Source organism: Mirounga leonina, unplaced genomic scaffold (assembly GCF_011800145.1).
Source record: "Mirounga leonina isolate KUSES-001 unplaced genomic scaffold, KU_Mleo_1.0 Mir_357, whole genome shotgun sequence".
Classification (NCBI taxonomy): domain Eukaryota; kingdom Metazoa; phylum Chordata; class Mammalia; order Carnivora; family Phocidae; genus Mirounga; species Mirounga leonina.
In genome coordinates, this window is record NW_023270702.1 from 5,510,906 (window position 1) to 5,529,733 (window position 18,828).

At 35.8% G+C, this 18,828-nt stretch overlaps 1 protein-coding gene across 4 annotated transcripts in view; it reads right to left on the reverse strand.

The window, feature by feature from the left end:
* TBCK (TBC1 domain containing kinase) overlaps positions 1-18,828 on the reverse strand; it is a 227,149-nt gene that overhangs the window by 11,385 nt on the left and 196,936 nt on the right. For all 4 annotated transcript variants that reach the window (XM_035030232.1, XM_035030235.1, XM_035030233.1 and 1 more), the window contains one exon: positions 10,502-10,661. In XM_035030232.1, the coding sequence (XP_034886123.1) occupies positions 10,502-10,661 (160 nt within the window). The remainder of the gene's footprint in view (positions 1-10,501; positions 10,662-18,828) is intronic.

Here is an 18,828-nt window from a genome sequence, read left to right on the forward strand (position 1 = left end):
TATTAGTATTTTTTCTTTTGCTTTCCTCTTTCACTAATTTCTGCAAATGTGCAGCCTACAGCAAACTATTATTTTTCATGTGTTCATTCATTAACTTAGTCATTAATGCAAACATCAAATATTTATTGAGTGCTTTCTACTTCAAAGGCATGATGCCAGGAGCCAGGGGTACAACAATGAATATAATATAATCCTTGTCCTCAATGAGCTTGGAGTTTAGTTGGAGATGCAGAGAAGTGAAGAGGCAATTAAAATACATTTGATAAATGCTATACGAGCCATGATTTATGGTTGTATAAATTGTGCATTGCATAAGAGAACCTGGAAAAGGGGTAAGTGGAGCATGAAATGTAGCCCATCCTCTCCTTTCCAAACTTTGTGCCCTTACATGGTGCTGTGTTCCACTAAAGGAAGGGTGGGTCTTTATCTAATGCACACAGAAATTCTATAAATGATAGTGGTCCCAATGTCATTATAAAACTAAAAGATATCTTATGAGCACTTGGGAAAGGTACTTAGTCCCAGACTTGATGAGTTAAGAAAGAATTCCTTATATAAACAGTGTTTTAAGACAAATGGGATTTTCCCAGGTGAACAGAAGTGGGAAGAATGCTCCAAACAGAGAGAAGTACAAAAAGGCAGTATATAGGAACAACAAGTAGTTAATTGTGACTGGAATCTAAGAGGCTGAGGGAAGAGCAGTGAGGGATGAACTTGGAAAACAAAGCAGAGTCCAGATCATGAAGGGCCTTACAGATGGTGAGTAGGATTTGAATTTTATTTTGAAGGCAACAGAAAGTCACAGAGGCATTTTGACAATGATCTGATTTATATTTCAAAAAGCTCACCTTAATTATGGGGTAAAACTGGGGGCGGGGGAAAGGGGATTGCAGGCAGGGACCCTGGAAGTTGTGGTAAGTCAGGCATGAGGTACTGGTGATCTGAATTAAGACAGGTGGGTAGGAGGGATGAGAGAATTCCTGACCTAGCTAGCAGGGTGATAACACAAATAATTTTCTATATAATTTGTTGTTACTAGTCAAGAATGTGAGATAATTCACTATTTCATTCATATAGACTCGGTGGTATGGAGAAAAGTATAGGAACTTTGTAGTTAGCACTGAGTTTGAGTCAGGGTTCTGCCACTGGTTAGCTATGGGATCTTGGGTAAATCACTTAGCTTTTTTGGCCTTAGTGTCCGCACCTGTTAAATATGTAATAATAATACACTTGAATAGTATATTTATGGTGTTGTTGGGAGGATTAAAGTAGATATCCTATGTATAAGTGCTTGATTCATAGTAAATACTATAAGCTAGTTTCCTTCTTTCCTCTCTTCCTCTTTCCCCTATTGATCCATTAATAGGAGAGCCATTTATAACATGTCACAATTGTACAGATTTAAACTTAAATAGCATGTTTGTCCTCAAATGGAATGTAAGGTAGGGTTTACAGTGTTTATGATGAACTGTTTATAATAGAGCAGTAATGTATACTAGTAACTCTACTGTTTACTGAGTTACATATGCTTATAGCAATTATATGAAAGCTATGGATCTATTCTCTTTCAAAAAATGACACATGTTACAGGTAATGTTAATTAGTTCAAAGACTTTCTAAAACTCATGATGGACTCTTGGTTTAGAAGTTTTCCTTCATACTAATCTATTTAATTTTTAATTTATGATAGTTGATAGTGTTTATCCACATGGCAATTGGGATCTTCCTCTAGATTTACAGATTAGGTTTAACAACAGCTTATACTTTCAAACAAGCCCTCTTAGGAATGCTATGTGGAATGTTTTTTTGAAGTTGACATTAAGAAAATAGGAGAAAACATTTTTAGACATGACAGAAAAGTTTTTTTTTTAAAAACAGTTCTTATTCTAATAGAAAAAAGCATACTGACTCATATTAGAGGATAAGCCTCTTCTGATAAAATTCCATCATCTAATACCATCATGTATCAGGAGCTCTAATGAGCCCTGTGGTACATTTTCCTTTAATCTGTGATATTTGGGACCAGAATTTCAGCAACAATCACTTATCAACTTATGTTTATACTAGACAACCAAAAACAGTAAACCCATATTGTATCTCCACCACTGGCCATATTACACACAGTATACTATGCTCTGAAAAGAATGTATACAGTAAAAACTCAGATGCAAAACAGATAGGGCTATGATGGATCATAGCCAAGTTCCAACCTCTGTAGGTCAAGCGGGAGGGCAACTATGGTTAGTTTGTTATTCAGCCACGAACATTCCTGTGGTAAGGAGTAATTAATTAAATGGTGGGCTGTGGAGAGTAGGGTGGATATGTAGAATAACACATGCTGAGGCAAGATAACTTTCATCTTGTCATGAATATAGGTGCCAGAGATCACAAGATTCAGATGATGACTTTGCAGTTTTTCCTGAAAATTGGAAATGAGTTCCCTCCGTCTTTTTATAAAAACTGCTTGTACACATAATACATCCAGTAGAGATGTTTATAAAACAAAGTCTGGTTAGGTGTTTTAAGTCTCTCTTTACTACAACTCCCACAGTGCTTTTTACTTCACAAAACCTTTGAAAAGCTATGAGAACAGGGACTCGGCAGGTTGTAGCTGGGTGGTCTTTTAAAGTGAGTTATCCTCCATGATTTAACAAATGCACAGCTGTACAGAATGTTTCACTGTTACTTGTAAGCCTCATATTATGTCTAGTGTGTTCAAGCCACATTAATATCTAAAATGTTTCCTTATAATCTGATATAAACCCACAGACCAAAACATTTGCTGACAAGAAGGCAAAGAATAAGCCAGGAAGAAAGCCAAGTTTAACCATAGCCAGTGCTTATGGGTCTAACAAGACCAAGAAAGAATTCCTTGCATATTTGGAACTGATAAAAGAGATTCACTTCCCATTCTTTACCAAAATGCTTAAGGCAAAATTATAAAGAAGCCTAATACATTTTCTGACAGGTAAGAGATCTCATACAAAGTGGTTTAAAAGTATTATATTAATCTTGGGGCGCCTGGGTGGCTCAGTTGGTTAAGGGACTGCCTTCAGCTCAGGTCATGATCCCAGATCCTGGGATCGAGCCCCACATCAGGCTCCCTGCTCTGCGGGAAGCCTGCTTCTCCCTCTCCCAGTCACCCTGCTTGTGTTCCCTCTCTCGCTGTCTCTCTCTCTCTGGCAATTAAATAAATAAATAAACTCTTAAAAAAAAAAAAAAGTAAAAGTATTATATTAACCTGAAGGACTAGGTAGATATTATCTGGAGCCAGAGAAGTTTACTATGGGGACAACACATGCTGAATTGGCTCAAAGTGTTTTCAGAGTTACCTGGTCCCCTCTGAGCACTCTTGCCATGGGCTGAGAGTGTGGAAGCCTCCCATCACTGCAGTACAGACTGATTTCCAACCTAACATCCCCAAACCAAATAGCACTGGCCTGCAGGGGAGGGTGAATAAACACAATTGGACTACTATTTTATTTAAAAAAAAAAACAACTAATGGGGGCACCTGGGTGGCTCAGTCGTTAAGCGTCTGCCTTCGGCTCAGGTCATGATCCCAGGGTCCTGGGATCGAGCCCCACACTGGGCTCCCTGCTCAGCGGGAAGCCTGCTTCTCCTTCTCCCACTCCCCCTTGTGTTCCGTCTCTCACTGTCTCTCTCTCTGTCAAATAAATAAATAAAATCTTTAAAAAAACAAAACAAAACAAAAAACTAATGGCATGCTTTCCTGTTAGGAATATGATTATCTGCAGTTGATAACGGATGCCATATTGTAAATTTAATTCCTATATGCTGTGTGTAGAAAGTATCAGGCACTCACACTGTTCAGTCATAGAACCTCCACAAAAATCATCTCTCATCTAAGTTTCTGAATCAACTGTTATTCGGAAATACATGTTTGGCTCTTTTCTATTTTTTTTTTTTGTTTGTTTGTTTGTTTTAAAGGAGAAAATAATGGCAATAATAGCACACATGGCTTATTATTGCCACTGGCTCTTATGTTCTCAGATGAGTATTTCTTTTGATAACAAAAGAAAAGCACTGATTTTATGCCAAGAGTATACCATTTTAAGGGAAAGACAAGATGTACCTAATATTTTCCAAAGGGTTGACAAGACAAAGTGAAATGCAAAGATTCCTTTGATTTCTTTCTTAGATAAGCTTTTGAATGTGGTACACTGGCAGGGATGAAATTTTAGTGGTTTTATAGCCACAAAATATAATCCGGATGGGGTGATTATTTATAAAGTCTTATGCATTTCAGTGACTAACACAGTAATATGATATTTACAGTTTTTCTTAAGGACTTATTAAAGGTAGAGAAACACCAACTTTCATTTTGTTCTGGCCCATGTTGTTGGTCATTTTCTAGTCCGACAGCCATTACTAGCTCTAGAGTTGGGTCTCACTAACTTCTTTCCCCACAGGGGAGAAAAAAAATAACCAGTACCACATTAAAACGTGCCACTGTGCTATTAACATTCTCCGCAAACATTATAATTACCTCTGGGAAAGAGATGTATGCATGATGGTATTTTGTTCAGCAGAGATACATGAGACTTTGACCTTAGGTTGGGAGTGGGGTAGTGTAATGGTTGCTGTATCAAAACAACCCATACATTTCTCCTTAGGTAATATCTGATTAATGTTAAAAATCAAAATTTCCTTTAATCTGAGTAATCTGCTCAAGGATGTAACAGTGCTCCTTCTTTGGGTTCATTAAATCTGTAATTTGAATGGTGGAGTTATCTCTGCCTCCCCCTATTGATCTGAATATATACAGATTTATACATGAGCTCTCTGAGATTAATTCAGCACATTCCAGTTTTGTAAGAGGTATCTTTTATGGTACTTTCTGTGCAGATCATGCTGGCATGTTCTCCTTCAATGCCCAAGAAATCTAATTCCAGTTTAGCAATCGAAGACGCGGTTTCTCACGTGAATTTTAGAAAGATGATTGTCTCTGCAGTGAGACAAGAATGAGACCTTGCCATCTTTTTCATTTCAAATGTTACACGAAGCCTGAGTTGCTTTACCCTTGTTTTCCTAGAGAGGACTTCCTACTCCCATTAACCCTACCAACATATGCAGTGTGTATTTGTTTGGTCACACAGCAGCAAGGATCGGCACAAAATCGGACCCACCGCTGGAGCACCAGTACACAGTTCCGAGACTCCGGACTCCACTTCACTCGCTTGAGACTCCCTGGCATTGCCTGATGCTGACATGACATTGTTCTCAGAATATCTGAATGTGCTTGATTATATAATAGCTCACTGCTTTATTTAACCTGTAGTATAAGGTGAATTAAAGATTACCTGGACAAGTGAGATTCAGGAGGACTTAGTACAGAGAAGCCCTATGTGGTATCCTAATTAAACTAAGATCTTTGTAGTCCTCCTTTTTTGCCCTGTTCCGGGGAAAAGCAATGCTTTAGCTAGCTAAGAAATGGCAGATTCTAAAGGCTTCCTGGTGGATTTAAGGCGGTAGCTAGGCCAAATACAAGAGCCTTATGAAGTGGTAATTATAAAGAAACCAATAAATTGCTAATCAGTTGTAATTACAGGAAATAGTTAATGAATACATATGTAAAATGGGATCATATATCTTCCAATTATAGTTAGTCAGGTACACAAATAAGCTGTAATTCTCAGATCTGTTTTGCCTTCTCCTATGTCATTTTAGATAATATATTCAATACACTTGGCCGTTATAGAGTAAATTCGTCATATCTGTATTACAAGAGACACTCTGGTCCTAATTTGTAATCTCAAATGGGTGATTTTAATACTGTCACACACTAGGTAAGTGGCTCATTTCTTTTCTTTCTTGTAGTTGCTCAGTGATATTTTGCTACTTGTTAAATGAAATATGAGAGCCTTTTTATTAAGCTATAGTCTATTTTACTTACTATTTTTATTTGTTGGGTTTTCAGTCTAGCTCTTTTACTAGATCTTAACAGGAGATGTAAAACTGGAAAAATTACAATCAGCATCTACTGTTCTGTAAGTAAAAAATTCCCTAGTCCAAATATGGGTTTGACATAAAAACCAGAAACTTTTGCAAAGATAATTTGTCACTGTTCTATAACTAGAATTGGCACCTCTGCTTCCTTTTCACAGCATTCAACTCGGGCTCTCTTGATCTTTTCAAAACAGGACTCTGCCAGCTGCAGGGCACTGATTTCAACTTAGAAGAAAACCTGTTACTTGCTTGGAAATTACTGTGTTTGTGTGTGTGTGTGTGTTAATACTTACAAGGGAAAAAAGATGAGCCCTGATCAGAAGAGTTCTTACGAAAGAATCTCCACTACTGTTTGACCGGAAACTGTAGGGCTCAGATGAACTATGGACAGTAGGATAGTCTGAACATATCAAACCCTAGAACTTTTTAAAAATTGCTATTTTAACCATTTTTAAGTGTACAATTCAGTGGCATTAGGTACATTCACTGTCACCACTAGTTATTTCCAAAATTTCTTATCATCCCAAATAGAACTCTGCACCCATTAAGAAAAACTCCCCTTCTCTCCTCTCTCAGCCCTTAAGAACACTAATTTACTTTCTGTCTCCATGAATTTGCCTATTCGAGATGGTTCATTTAAGTGGAATCAAAGAATATTTGTCCTTTTCTGTTTGGCTTATTCCAGCTTCACATGATGTTTTTACAGTTCATCCATGTTGTAGCATGTATCAGAACTTCATTCCTTTTTAAGGCTGAGTAATATTATATATACCACATTCTGTTTATTCACTGATCTGTTGATAGATACTTGGGTTGTTTCCCCCTTTTGGCTATAAACACTGGCATACAAGTTATATATCTGTTTGAGCTCTTGTTTTCTATTCTATTCTATTCTTTTCTATTTCTGTTCTTTTGGGTATCTACATAACAATGGAATTGCTGGTCATAATGTAATACTACATTTATGTTTTGAAGGAACTGCCAAACTGTTAAACTGATTTCTATAGAAGTTGCATCATTTTACGTTCCTACCAGCCTTGAGCCAGAATTTCTTTTTAATTTCTCCATATACTGGCCAACAGTTGGGTGTGAAGTAGTATCTCATTGCGGTTTTGATTTCCATTTCACTGAAGACTAATGATGTCAACTATGTTTTCATGGGCTTATTGGTCATTTGCATTTCATCCCTAGAGCCAAAGGGATTAGGGGCTGGAAAAAGAGAGTAGTTAGAGAATGTTTCCTGGAGATAAGTGTTAACCTTCAGTAGAGGAATACAGCAAACCTGAGATAATTTTTGAGGGAAGAATACACGGGGATAAATATCCTTGACTCTTTCCCTCCCATAACTTGTCAGAACTCCCCATTAGCTCAACAACTAGAAGCCAGAGAACATGGAAGCCAGCCTCCTAAGGCAGAAAGCAGAGTGAAGTGTGGAGAATGGATCTAGAATGAAAGGCAGAGCAAATGGAAGCTATCCACAACCGCAGATACATAGAATTCCAGTAAACAGATTTTGAATTGAGATGCTTCCAACTTACATGGTGGTGGTGGAGAAGCATTAGTAAAGTCATACAGATCTGTACAGCAGATAAAAAGATGATGGAACAGCATAAGCAAATAAATATCTGAAGTTCTTTTAAGTCCCATGGTGAGAAAAATTATTAAGATACATCCCTATACAAATACTTCATTTGTTTCTCAAAAATAATTTCCTGATGTTGGATTTAAGCATGAATAGCTGAACATACAATATGTTCAGTCATTGTTGTCTACAGGCACTAATGACCATGCAGTTGGAAGAAGAAGGAATTTTTCATGAAATAGTATCTGGTTTCTGATAAGGAAGACATTGGCTAATTTATTCATAATGTGATGGCTCTTCATTTATTATTTTTATTATCATATATTGTTACTTCATCTGAATATTCATGCTTCCAGATTTCTTTCGTATTTTGAACTTTTAAATTTATTTGCACTATGACAGACTATAGAATTTCATAGTGTTTTGCATATAACAAATGACAAATGCTTTATAATTGATTATTTAATGAAATAAATTAGTTATCTATTCATTTATATATCTGTTTTAACCCTTATGGTAAAATTAGAACACAATTCTAGAGATTAGTACATTGAGTAGGATGCTTGAAAACATTTGGCATATTTAAGAAGATTAAATCACACAGGGTCTATTATTAGATAACCATCTTCCAAATGGTGAATGCTTTATAAAAATAGAGCCTTAAGCTTGTTAGCCTGAACAGCATAAAAGTTTATTTCAGGTCTTGGTTTCATACACTGGGAAGAACTACTGGGATCAGTAAAAAGTCAGAATAAGCCTACTGAAAAAACAAACACAAAAAACAGGACCAATGGCAGCATTCAGACTCAAAAGCCTTAAGAACTCACTGAGTTAAGGGGATGGCCTGTAGAGTTCATATGGACTCATGTTTCAATTCTGGCTCTCAGACAGGCAAATTAAACTCTGAGTCTAAGTTTTTCTCATATGTAAAATGCATAGAATAATGCCTCCCTCATAGAAGAATGTTGAGAAGAATGAAATAACGTATGAAAAGTACTTGCTACTTACAAAGATCAGTCAATAACTGGGATTATTATCATTGTAAGGATTTCTTCCTAAGGCTGTCTATTACTTGGAACCCAGAAATACGTGCTTTTCAATAGTATTTCTGTGGCTGGAATGTATTGATATGCATTATAATTGAAAATCGATATTTTTCATTGGAATGCTATGGCAATATAGATTAATGTAGCAGCAGCATTATGGTAGTAGTAAAAGAAGAATAGTAATTATTATTGTCTAACAGCGTACATAAAAACAATTTAGACACCATGACTTTAGTTCTAAAATGTTCTCTTTTACTTAAAATTGCACGTTTGTCATTTTGTATACTGACTTTCTCCGAAATAGGTGTATTTAAATTGTTCCCTGTTAGATGCCAGATATAATTATATAAAAGAGGGGGTGAGTGAGATATGACATAACTAATATCCACTCAGATACTTCTTTAGTATGTTCAGTTAAGCTTCCTCATCAAGGCTGACCTTCATTTAGTGTCAAAAACCATTGTTACCATTAGCCCTGTACTTCTGAGACAAGGATTACTGGATGCTTAAAATGGTCTATGACCAAAAGTTTTAAAGTTCTCATCTGACTAGATTTCTAGATTATTCAGTATATACAGACATTAAAGAATATACATATTAGAGGGGGAATACTTTATCTCCACTGTTGATTTCTTTGAGAAATAATTTTTCTAAGTATATTCCTAACTTTCTTTTTGTCCCTCTATTCACTCTGCCCAGAGTAGTGGAGGACTGATTCATTTGATTGGTAAATTTGGGAAGGCTCTGCCTTGCCCTTCTTCCTTTTGGGAATAAGCTACCTGCAGGCAGCAAACTACCTCTGCTACTTTTCCAGGAGCAGATTCTTCCTTCCCTTTAGAAAAAGGGACCGCCCTGGTTCAATGTTGCCTACATCTGGATATGTTCACCAATCCTGGGGGATTTGTGAGCAAGCCCATTTGGTTCTCATCTTTTTTTTTTTTAAGTTTTTTATTGTTATGTTAATCACCATACATTACATCATTAGTTTTTGATGTAGTGTTCCATGATTCATTGTTTGTGCATAACACCCAGTGCTCCATGCAGAACGTGCCCTCTTTAATACCCATCACCAGGCTAACCCATCCTCCCACTCCCCTCCCCTCTAGAACCCTGTTTGTTTTTCAGAGTCTATCGTCTCTCATGGTTCGTCTCCCCCTCCGATTCCCCCCCTTCATTCTTCCCCTCCTGCTATCTTCTTCTTCTTTTTTTCTTAACATATATTGCATTATTTGTTTCAGAGGTACAGATCTGAGATTCAACAGTCTTGCACAATTCACAGCGCTTACCAGAGCACATACCCTTGGCTCTCATCTTAAACTATATTCTCCAACTTGTCTTTTATAAAAAATAAGTGATATTTTTGATCTCTATAAGCTACTCTTTGTTTTATTTTCAGTTTGCTAAGAACATAGGGAAGAGGGAAGACATTTAATTTTTTCATATACTCCTTGTATCTGAAAGTTGATATCCTTTCCTGAATTCTCTATCATCAAAAAGCTTTGAGCCTATAGTAAACAAAATCCCCAGATCCAATAAATTCTATCATGATCAGCTTTCAGAGCCCCCAATTAAGCCCCAGTGTGCTTCTCCCATGAAGATATTGAAGCTACTTCTATGCAATTTCAGAAATAAGTTCAAAGACAAAAACAAGAAAACACCTTAGGTTATCATTTGGATCTTTCTAAGTTTACTACTGATCTTGATGTTGCACACCAAGGAAAAAGCGTTAATTCTTTTACTGGGAAAAGGTGAACAAACTCTTCAGTGTAAGAATATAGTCAGAACTTCAAAGCTCATTTGATTTGTGACCAACTCCTGAAGAAATATACTCTTAGACAAACCATTATGATAAGACAGGTAGATAACACATCATTATGTGCATATGACGTTTCTAAGTACACTTACCTCTGCTGTGTGCTTTGCCACATGCCCCACGATGACAATGACCTTCCCTTTGAAGCTCTGGAGCACAGCAGTGAAAGGGCCCTGGGTAAGCTCCCCTTCAGTAGTGAAGGCAGCACTAAATGGAATGTTGATGCTTCCTGAAATATGACCCCGAATAAAACTGAGAAGGAAAGATTAAGGAAAAAATTATTTGTGTGTAGACTTGAGTGTGTGAGGGAAACTCACAGAGGGAATTGATTCAAAGAAGATAGTACATTAAAATCAAATACAAACAGAAACCAGATTTAAAAATTCCCTGAGCAGGGAAAACTAGTTTAGTCATACAAGCAAAGTTTAGTTTGGCTTATTTTGCAAGACAAGTGAAGCTAACTTAACCTTGGTCACTTCTTATGCCTCTGAAAATCATGAACAAAACTTAAATTGTTGCCCCAAATTGAAATGAGGTAACCCCTAACCAATTCCCTTTCATTTAAGAAAATTCTAAAATTTTCAGAAAATAAAAAATATAAATAAACTGAAAAATAAACAGTCACTGCCTCCACATTGTATAAGCTGCTTTATAACAATATACCCTTGAGCCTCATTCCATGTTTTTGTTTGAGTGCTCCTGATTTGTAGATTCTTTTTTGGTATGTGCACAATAAGCTTTTACTAATTACTATTTCAGTGATTCATTAGTTTTACTTCTGGTTTTTGTTTTTTTTTTTCCCTGATGGTTCTTAACATCTTGAATGCTCACGTGAGTATTTTATCTAAATGAAGTAAGGTACCGGTAAGGAAAAAAAAAAGTTAAATATGAAAACGGAATGGAAAAAATAAAGGAAGAAGATGAGTGGAAAATTTAAAGAAGACTTTCCTGAGGGGCGCCTGGGTGGCTCAGTTGGTTAAGCATCTGACTTCAGGTCATGATCTCTGGGTCCTGGGATCGAGCCCTGCATTGGGCTCCCCACTCAAGGGGAAAGCCTGCTTCTCCCTTTCCCTCCCCCTGCTTGTGCTCTCTCTCTCTGTCAAACAAATAAATAAGTCTTTTTTTAAAAAAAAAAAAAAGATTTTTCTGATTAAATGAAGTATTGCAAAAGTGATGAGGATGCAGCAAATCAATGACAATCCCATGGGTTGCACAATATTCATTGCTTTCAGTTCATTATTATAACCATGATTATTTACAGCTCTAAAAGTAATATAGTCAATCAGAAGTTCTCAGATCTCACTTGATACTACAAAACCTATCTACTTTGGGCAAGTGACTGCTAAGGAGGACTCTCTTTAGAGTTGTTAGGTCATTAGCATTGATTGGAAACCCTTTTGTTCTTGGCTATTTCTCAAGTGAACTTAGCTGACATTTCCATTCTTTCCAATTTCATGCTCTCTAAGGGGGTAATGTGTTATTATATATGCACTTTAGAAGAGTTCATATGGTCTGAGTATTTTAATTTTGGAATTAAAAGCATATATTAGTTTAAAATATTTAGTAATATCATATGATCTTAAAGTAAAAAAAAATATATGCCCCCAACTAAGGCATAGTATATTTCAAGATGTGGTAGATGATGAAACCAGAAAGGTAGATTAAATAATAATTATGAACTTAGTCTTCTAACTATTCTCAAGGTATTTAGATTCGTTTGAAATGTGAGATCCCATTTAATGTTATTATTTATTATCTGTCAGTAATATCTGTTCCTGCCAATAAATGTTATGATGTTTAACACATTGTGCTTCCTGGACTCTCCAAATTTGCCACAGAAATTTTAAAAATAAAGGCCCATATATCTTAAAAAAAAAGAAAAGAAAAAATATACACCCCCCCCAAATAATTTAAAAGTACAATTAAAAAGATAATTCTTCATATAGAGTCTATAGAGGAAGATGTTTTTTTTTTTTAAGATTTTTATTTCTTTATTTTAGAGAGATTGAGAGAGACAGAGAAAGAGAGGTTGAGCATGCACACAAGTAGCGGGGAGAGGCAGAGGGAGAGGGAGAAGTAGGCTCCCTGCTGAGCAGGGAGCCTGATGTGGGGCTCGATCCCAGGACCTTAAGATCATGACCTGAGCCGAAGGCACTTAACCAACTGACCCACCCACATGTCTTGAGGAAGATATTCTTAAATGTTGTTATTAATCAAATAACTCTTCAAATAAACATAAAATAACTGTGAAAACTGTTCTGAAAGAGATGGATAGGATATTCTGATAGGATATATCAACTTGGGGAGGACAGGGAAGGTTTTCACTGAGAAAGCAAGTGATAGCTGAGTTAAAATTGGAAGAATTAATAAAACTTAATTAGGCAAAGGGATGGAATGGAGGTGGGATGGATAAACATTTCAGGCAGAATGTTAGGCTTATAGAGGGGAGGCACATGGCCCATAAGGAGAAATAAAGGAAGGCCAGTGTCAGCAGAATTTAGAGAGCAAAGTATAGCATGAGATAAGATGAGCTTGGAAATGAATGCAGAGGCCAGACAAAGCAAGGCCTTGTAGGTCATGTTGATAGTATTAGTCTTTATCCTAGAACAATAAAAATCAGAAAGTATTTTAAGCAGAGAAGTAACAAATCACATTTGTACTTTGGCAACAATATGAAGAAAGGCTAGAAGTAGAGTGAATGTGAAGACTAGTTTATAAGAAGTCCAGGCAATCTGTCTTCCCTCCCTTAACAATCACTGATTGATGACCATGGAAGGGATATTTATGTGTTCAATAGAGGCATTTCCCCTAGATGTTTTTTAAAAAATGGAAGAGTCATAGAGTTTTAAACGGTTATGCCACAAGCAACTAATATTCCCCCCTCCCAAAACTCATTAGTCATCACTGTAGAAGGGGAAAACTTATAATTATTTATTGACATGACAGTTTCTCAATTGCCCCAGTTTGTAGTTTCATCTTTAGAATTTTACTTCTCTCCTTCTGTTTCTCTGCCTGTCTCTTTCTCTCTCATTAATGGTGAGAGGAGAAATTGAGGCTCCTACTCTCAAGAATGATGGTGAAGATTGACCACATATCTTATATTTGAAATTTTCTAGTTGCTGCTTCATCATTTTTTCTTCAAAGAAAAACATTTGGCATTAATAATGAAGGAAAGAACTACAAAAAGTTTTGAAAAATAAAAAGAGAGGTAAAGTAAACATTAGCATCCCAGTGTACATTGTTTAATTAGAGTCTTCTAGAATGGACAAAGAATTTATGATCATGGGCAGATCACCCCTGGATTTCATCAGCACTAGTTTCTCAAACATTTATAATTATTCAATATTCTCAACTGCAGTTTTCATGAACAGTCAGGGCTTTGTTCTCAGCATATAATTACTCTGATAGTACTTTTATCTTCAGTTAGGACATACCTTAAAATGAAAAATTTGGATACCACAAACTAAAGAATCTAACAACTCAAATATTCTGATAGTACTTTTATCTTCAGTTAGGACATACCTTAAAATGAAAAATTTGAATACCACAAACTAAGAACCTAACAACTCAAATATTCTCAGCAAATGATTCTACATCTGCCAGGCTGAATCAGTTGCCAGAGTTTCTGTGTTTATCAAACAGCCCTTACCAACTGTGAACATTTTTTTCTTTCCAGTGCTTTTACAGTAGCAAAAACAATACAAATCTATCCTAGAAATATTTAGGTTGTTTGCCCACCTCCCACTTTCTTGTTTTAGAGAGCCTCAACTACTGCTCCCAAAAAAGGGTGAGCCTAGATTGTCATGTTTGTATCAGATGATCCTTCCATCCACAATCATGACTGATAGGATAGTAAGGAAGGGAAGGGTGAAGGTGGATATCTGATGCAGACTGAGCCAATTAGATTCTCTCCCTTGAAAATCAGAAATAAAAGATAAAAGACAATGCTTAGGCTGTGTTAAGCTTTATAATGTAAGTTACATTTGAGTGTCTGTTATACAAAATTTGTTCGGTTACATATTAGAAAATTGGTGACTCTAAAAATAATCTTTATTTTACAAGATAAAGTCTATAAATATTTGGCTTTAAAAAGTACTCATTTGTACCCAAATACCCAATATCTAAAATCTGTATCTAAATTATAAAGGAGCATCTAGATGATTTTGTGGACTCGGTATCACCAATTTCTTATGTGCTTTTAAAGATTTCAGTCCAAATTGCTTTTTAGTCACAGACGTAAGTCATAAACTTGTTACTATCCTAGAATTTTCTGTTGGTTGTGCTTTATAGTTTGATTTTAAAAAAAAATCTATATTAAATGTTTAAATGCTTGACAAAATATGATGGCAGCAGAGACTTTTTTGGAAGAAGAAAATTATAATCCAAAATGCAAAAACTATTCCAAACCCTTTTTAGGCTATCTTAACATTTTGAAAGATAAGGCACAACAGAAATAAAACTTTAAACCACACTTCCCCTATTCTTAGTTTAGTTCAATCAAAAAGTCCTGGAAAACATTTAAAAGCACTCATCCAAGAACTTGCTTGTCATAAAACTTCTAGTGCAAATAAGATTAGGTAAGCATGAATGCTCGTAGGGTGGTCAAACCTCTAAATATCTATCCTTAATTACATTACTGGCAAATATAAGAGAATGAGATTGGCCTAGTTATATATTAATACATTTACCATGAACATGGTTGAACAATGAAGACAATTTTGATTTAAGGATCTCGCTTCCTTGGTAATTAAGTTCCTCTATCTACATTAGAAATTCTCATGTGAAACAGACATCATATGATGAAGCAGAACTCCCTTATACAATTTCTTAAACATGTGAGAGGCTACCAGATTATACTGTAAAGGTAGATAACTGAATACTGTTTTTACCTTTTGAGTCCTCCATAATCATAATAAAATATTAGGATCTGAAAACCGAGTGAAGAACAGATTTCTGTATATTTTGTGTTAATTGGACAGAATAAAAGTGAGATAGAAGGCAGTTTCTGACATATAGTGACTCTAACTCTCAAAGGTGACTCTGATTAGTCATGGGCAAAATATGGCAAGGAGAGTAAAATGATAGAGAATACACATCTGCGATAAGCACTTTCTCCATGCTCCAAGAACTTTAGTTTTATTTCATTGTACTGCAGTGGAAGACAAGTATGTATAGGTTCTTAATATAAGGCAGTATTAGAGATGAGCAGGCAACAAGACATATTTTAGGATTACGGGTGTCACTTCACTGCTTTCCTCATATTCTAGAAAAAAATCTGGATCCTTTGCATTTGCCTTTTGTATTTAAAAAAGCCACTGTTTGTCAGCATGAATATAGATATGGGTTAAACAATACTCAATACTAAAGAGGTTCTGTAGTGAGTACACTACCCAACAGCCAGACACTCTGCTATTCCAGAAACTAAGACCTTAAAAGGTTTCAGCTTCATAGTAATTAGTTCAGAATCTAGTTAGGCAATAGAAGCCAAAATATTTATGTGGTAATTAGCTCCAATCATATATACATCTTTATAGCGTACCAATGTCCATCACAATTTTCAGATAGGTTTTGGCAAAAGTGGCAATGGTACTCATAAACAGTAACTTTTTAACCTTTCAGTGTTCATAAAACATTTTTACTATTAGGATTTTTGATGACATACTTGAAAGAATTAAAAGATAAAGGACACGATTAAAGAAATCCTCAGTAATTACAATGAAACCTCTACTATGGAACAACAGTAGCTATAAAAACAGTTATTATAGCAGTCACCTAGTCAGGTATTTGAATCAAGTGTTTACTACACTGATTGCACTCTGTGATATATTCTAGTAAACATGATTTTCCACTGGCAACTGGTGACCTTACCCCGTCTTACAGTACGCTGTTCCTCTCCCCAAAAACATAGCATTCAGCTCAACATTCCATTTGGTAGGCATTACCAAAAAGCATTCAAATGTGTGCTTATTACAAAAATAAATTTTCACATTAAACAAAATGTGGTAATCCAATGTACAAATAGGTCAGAACAAGTACTTTAAAATGTCTGTGACAAAAGAGTTGGATTGTTAGAACAGTATTAACAGATAAGGATGACATGCATCATCTTCTAGGTTTCTAAGATATGAACACCTTCCTGTATTTATAAGTCAGTCTATATAACAAATATTGCAAGTAGATGCACCATACATTAATCAAGCAGATAGAAAAATATCCTTCTAAAAATAATATGGTATATTAAATAGGTAAATAGGTTCATAGTCTAGAAAGATTGTTTACTTCACAAAAGGATTTAATAATTGCTTTAAAATATCTAGCAGCTCAAAATTTAACACAGAAACAATCTCATATTTTTCTAAACCCTAAAAGAGTGCAGCATTTTTGCTGGGTACCACACTTAATGACTTCATACCTCTATATACAAAGCACACCAGGATTTCATCAGACCACTTTATTGGCTTGTTTGGTTGCTATGTTAACTAATTATAATTAGTGTTATAGAGTCCAAAGTAAAGGCTATACCTTTAGTATATCAATAGTCAAAAGAGAATATAGAATTAAGCCCACAGTTTCCTCATATATAGTGTAACTAAATAGCATTAATCAATATAAAATTTTATCTTTAGAGATCACCATTTCTCCTTGCTAAGTCTGTTGCTGCTTTCTATGAATGCCATCACCATCCACCAAATCAGTTTAAATCTCATCAGTGGCAACATCCAACATTCTAGAGCTCTAATAAATCCCATCCTCCTATCTCTATTCCCATAACCACTTGCCTATTTCAGACACTTATTCCCTTGAGTGCAGACTATTGTCATAGCTTTTTGTTTTCTTCAATTCTTATCCTTTCTCTTGGAAATCCATTATATTCACAATATTGTTAGATTAAAATTTTAAAAAGAAAGTTCTGATTATCACAACCTTGTTGAGAAAACTTTCATGGCTGCCTATAGGACAAAGCCCAAATTTCTCAGTTGAGCCCTCATGAATAAGAACTAACTACTTCACTTCCAACCAAACCAAATCACATACTGTTTCCAGTATATGTCCTGCCTAGCTTCTGCAGCTTTCTCTACTTTAAAGCCTTTTCTCCATTTTTTTGAGTGTTCAAACCTTATCCATCCTTCAGGTGTTTCCTCCATGAAAATTTTCCTTCCTACAGTATCTGTACATCTCTCATGATAGCAATTTGATCTTGTATAAAACATACTAATACTAATGTACTGGACTTCCATTAAGACTTTAAACAATTTATAGGATCTGTATTTATCTCATCTATGGAACTCTTATAATGCTTTAATACAGTGCTTAGAATATATGTTATATATTTGCTGAGTAAATGAATTTCAGAACTATGTCAAACCTAGAATAACTTGTGTCAGCATCAAATCTCCTGGCATTCCTAGCTAGTGGCACCACCATCTATCAATACTTGCAATTGCCATGATACAGAATTATCTTTTTTAATACATAGTAAGAGAAAACAGAAAGGAACATCAATAAAACGCATTTCTCTGGATTTTCCTCCAGCATGGGTTTTGATCCAAAGGGTTCACTAAAACTGGTTTATTTTAGGGCAAAGCTAAAGATCCCACCCTTTGTGATTGCAAATATGGAGAAATATTTATGCACATCAAATCTCTGGGTGATTCCATCCTTCTGGCCTTGCCTGCACCATTACCTCTGCTCTTATCTTCTTCCACACTGCATAAATCCCTACAAAATACAAATGTGAGCATGCTACTTATCTGATTAGAATTCTTTAATACTTTCTCATAGTCTTTGGAATAAAACCCAAATTTCTTAGCATGTTACATTCTCCATGAAGCTGCCTTTGCCTACTGTAGTGTCATTTTCTACCCTCATGTATTCTAGCCATGCATATCCAGAGCACTTGTAATTTCCTGAATGTGTCCTTCTCATCCTCTCTGTGCACTCATACAGTATGGTTTTTTTTTTTTTTCCCAGTCTAAAATATCCTTTTCCTCTTCATTCCTGGGGTAACTTCTATTTCTCTTTCAAGACCCATCTCAGGTATCACCTAGTTTGGGTGACCATCCTTATATTCCTATGGCCTTCTGGGTGTGCCTCAAACATAGACCATTTCACACTGTATTGTAATTATCTATTTAATGTGTCTCTCTTAGCCATAAGACTGTGAACTCCTAGTCAGCAAGCATTCTGACTTAACTGTTTCCCCATTGCCTGGCAAAATAGGTCATCAATCAGGATTGACTGGCTGACTGGATGAGACTACTGGGGAACTGGGGCTATGGATGGGTCTCAGAACAAATGGGAGCCTTCAACAGTTAATGTACCTTACACAACTCACTATTAATCCAGGAACTGGGGCTATGGATGGGTCTCAGAACAAATGGGAGCTCTTCAACAGTTAATGTACCTTACACAACTCACT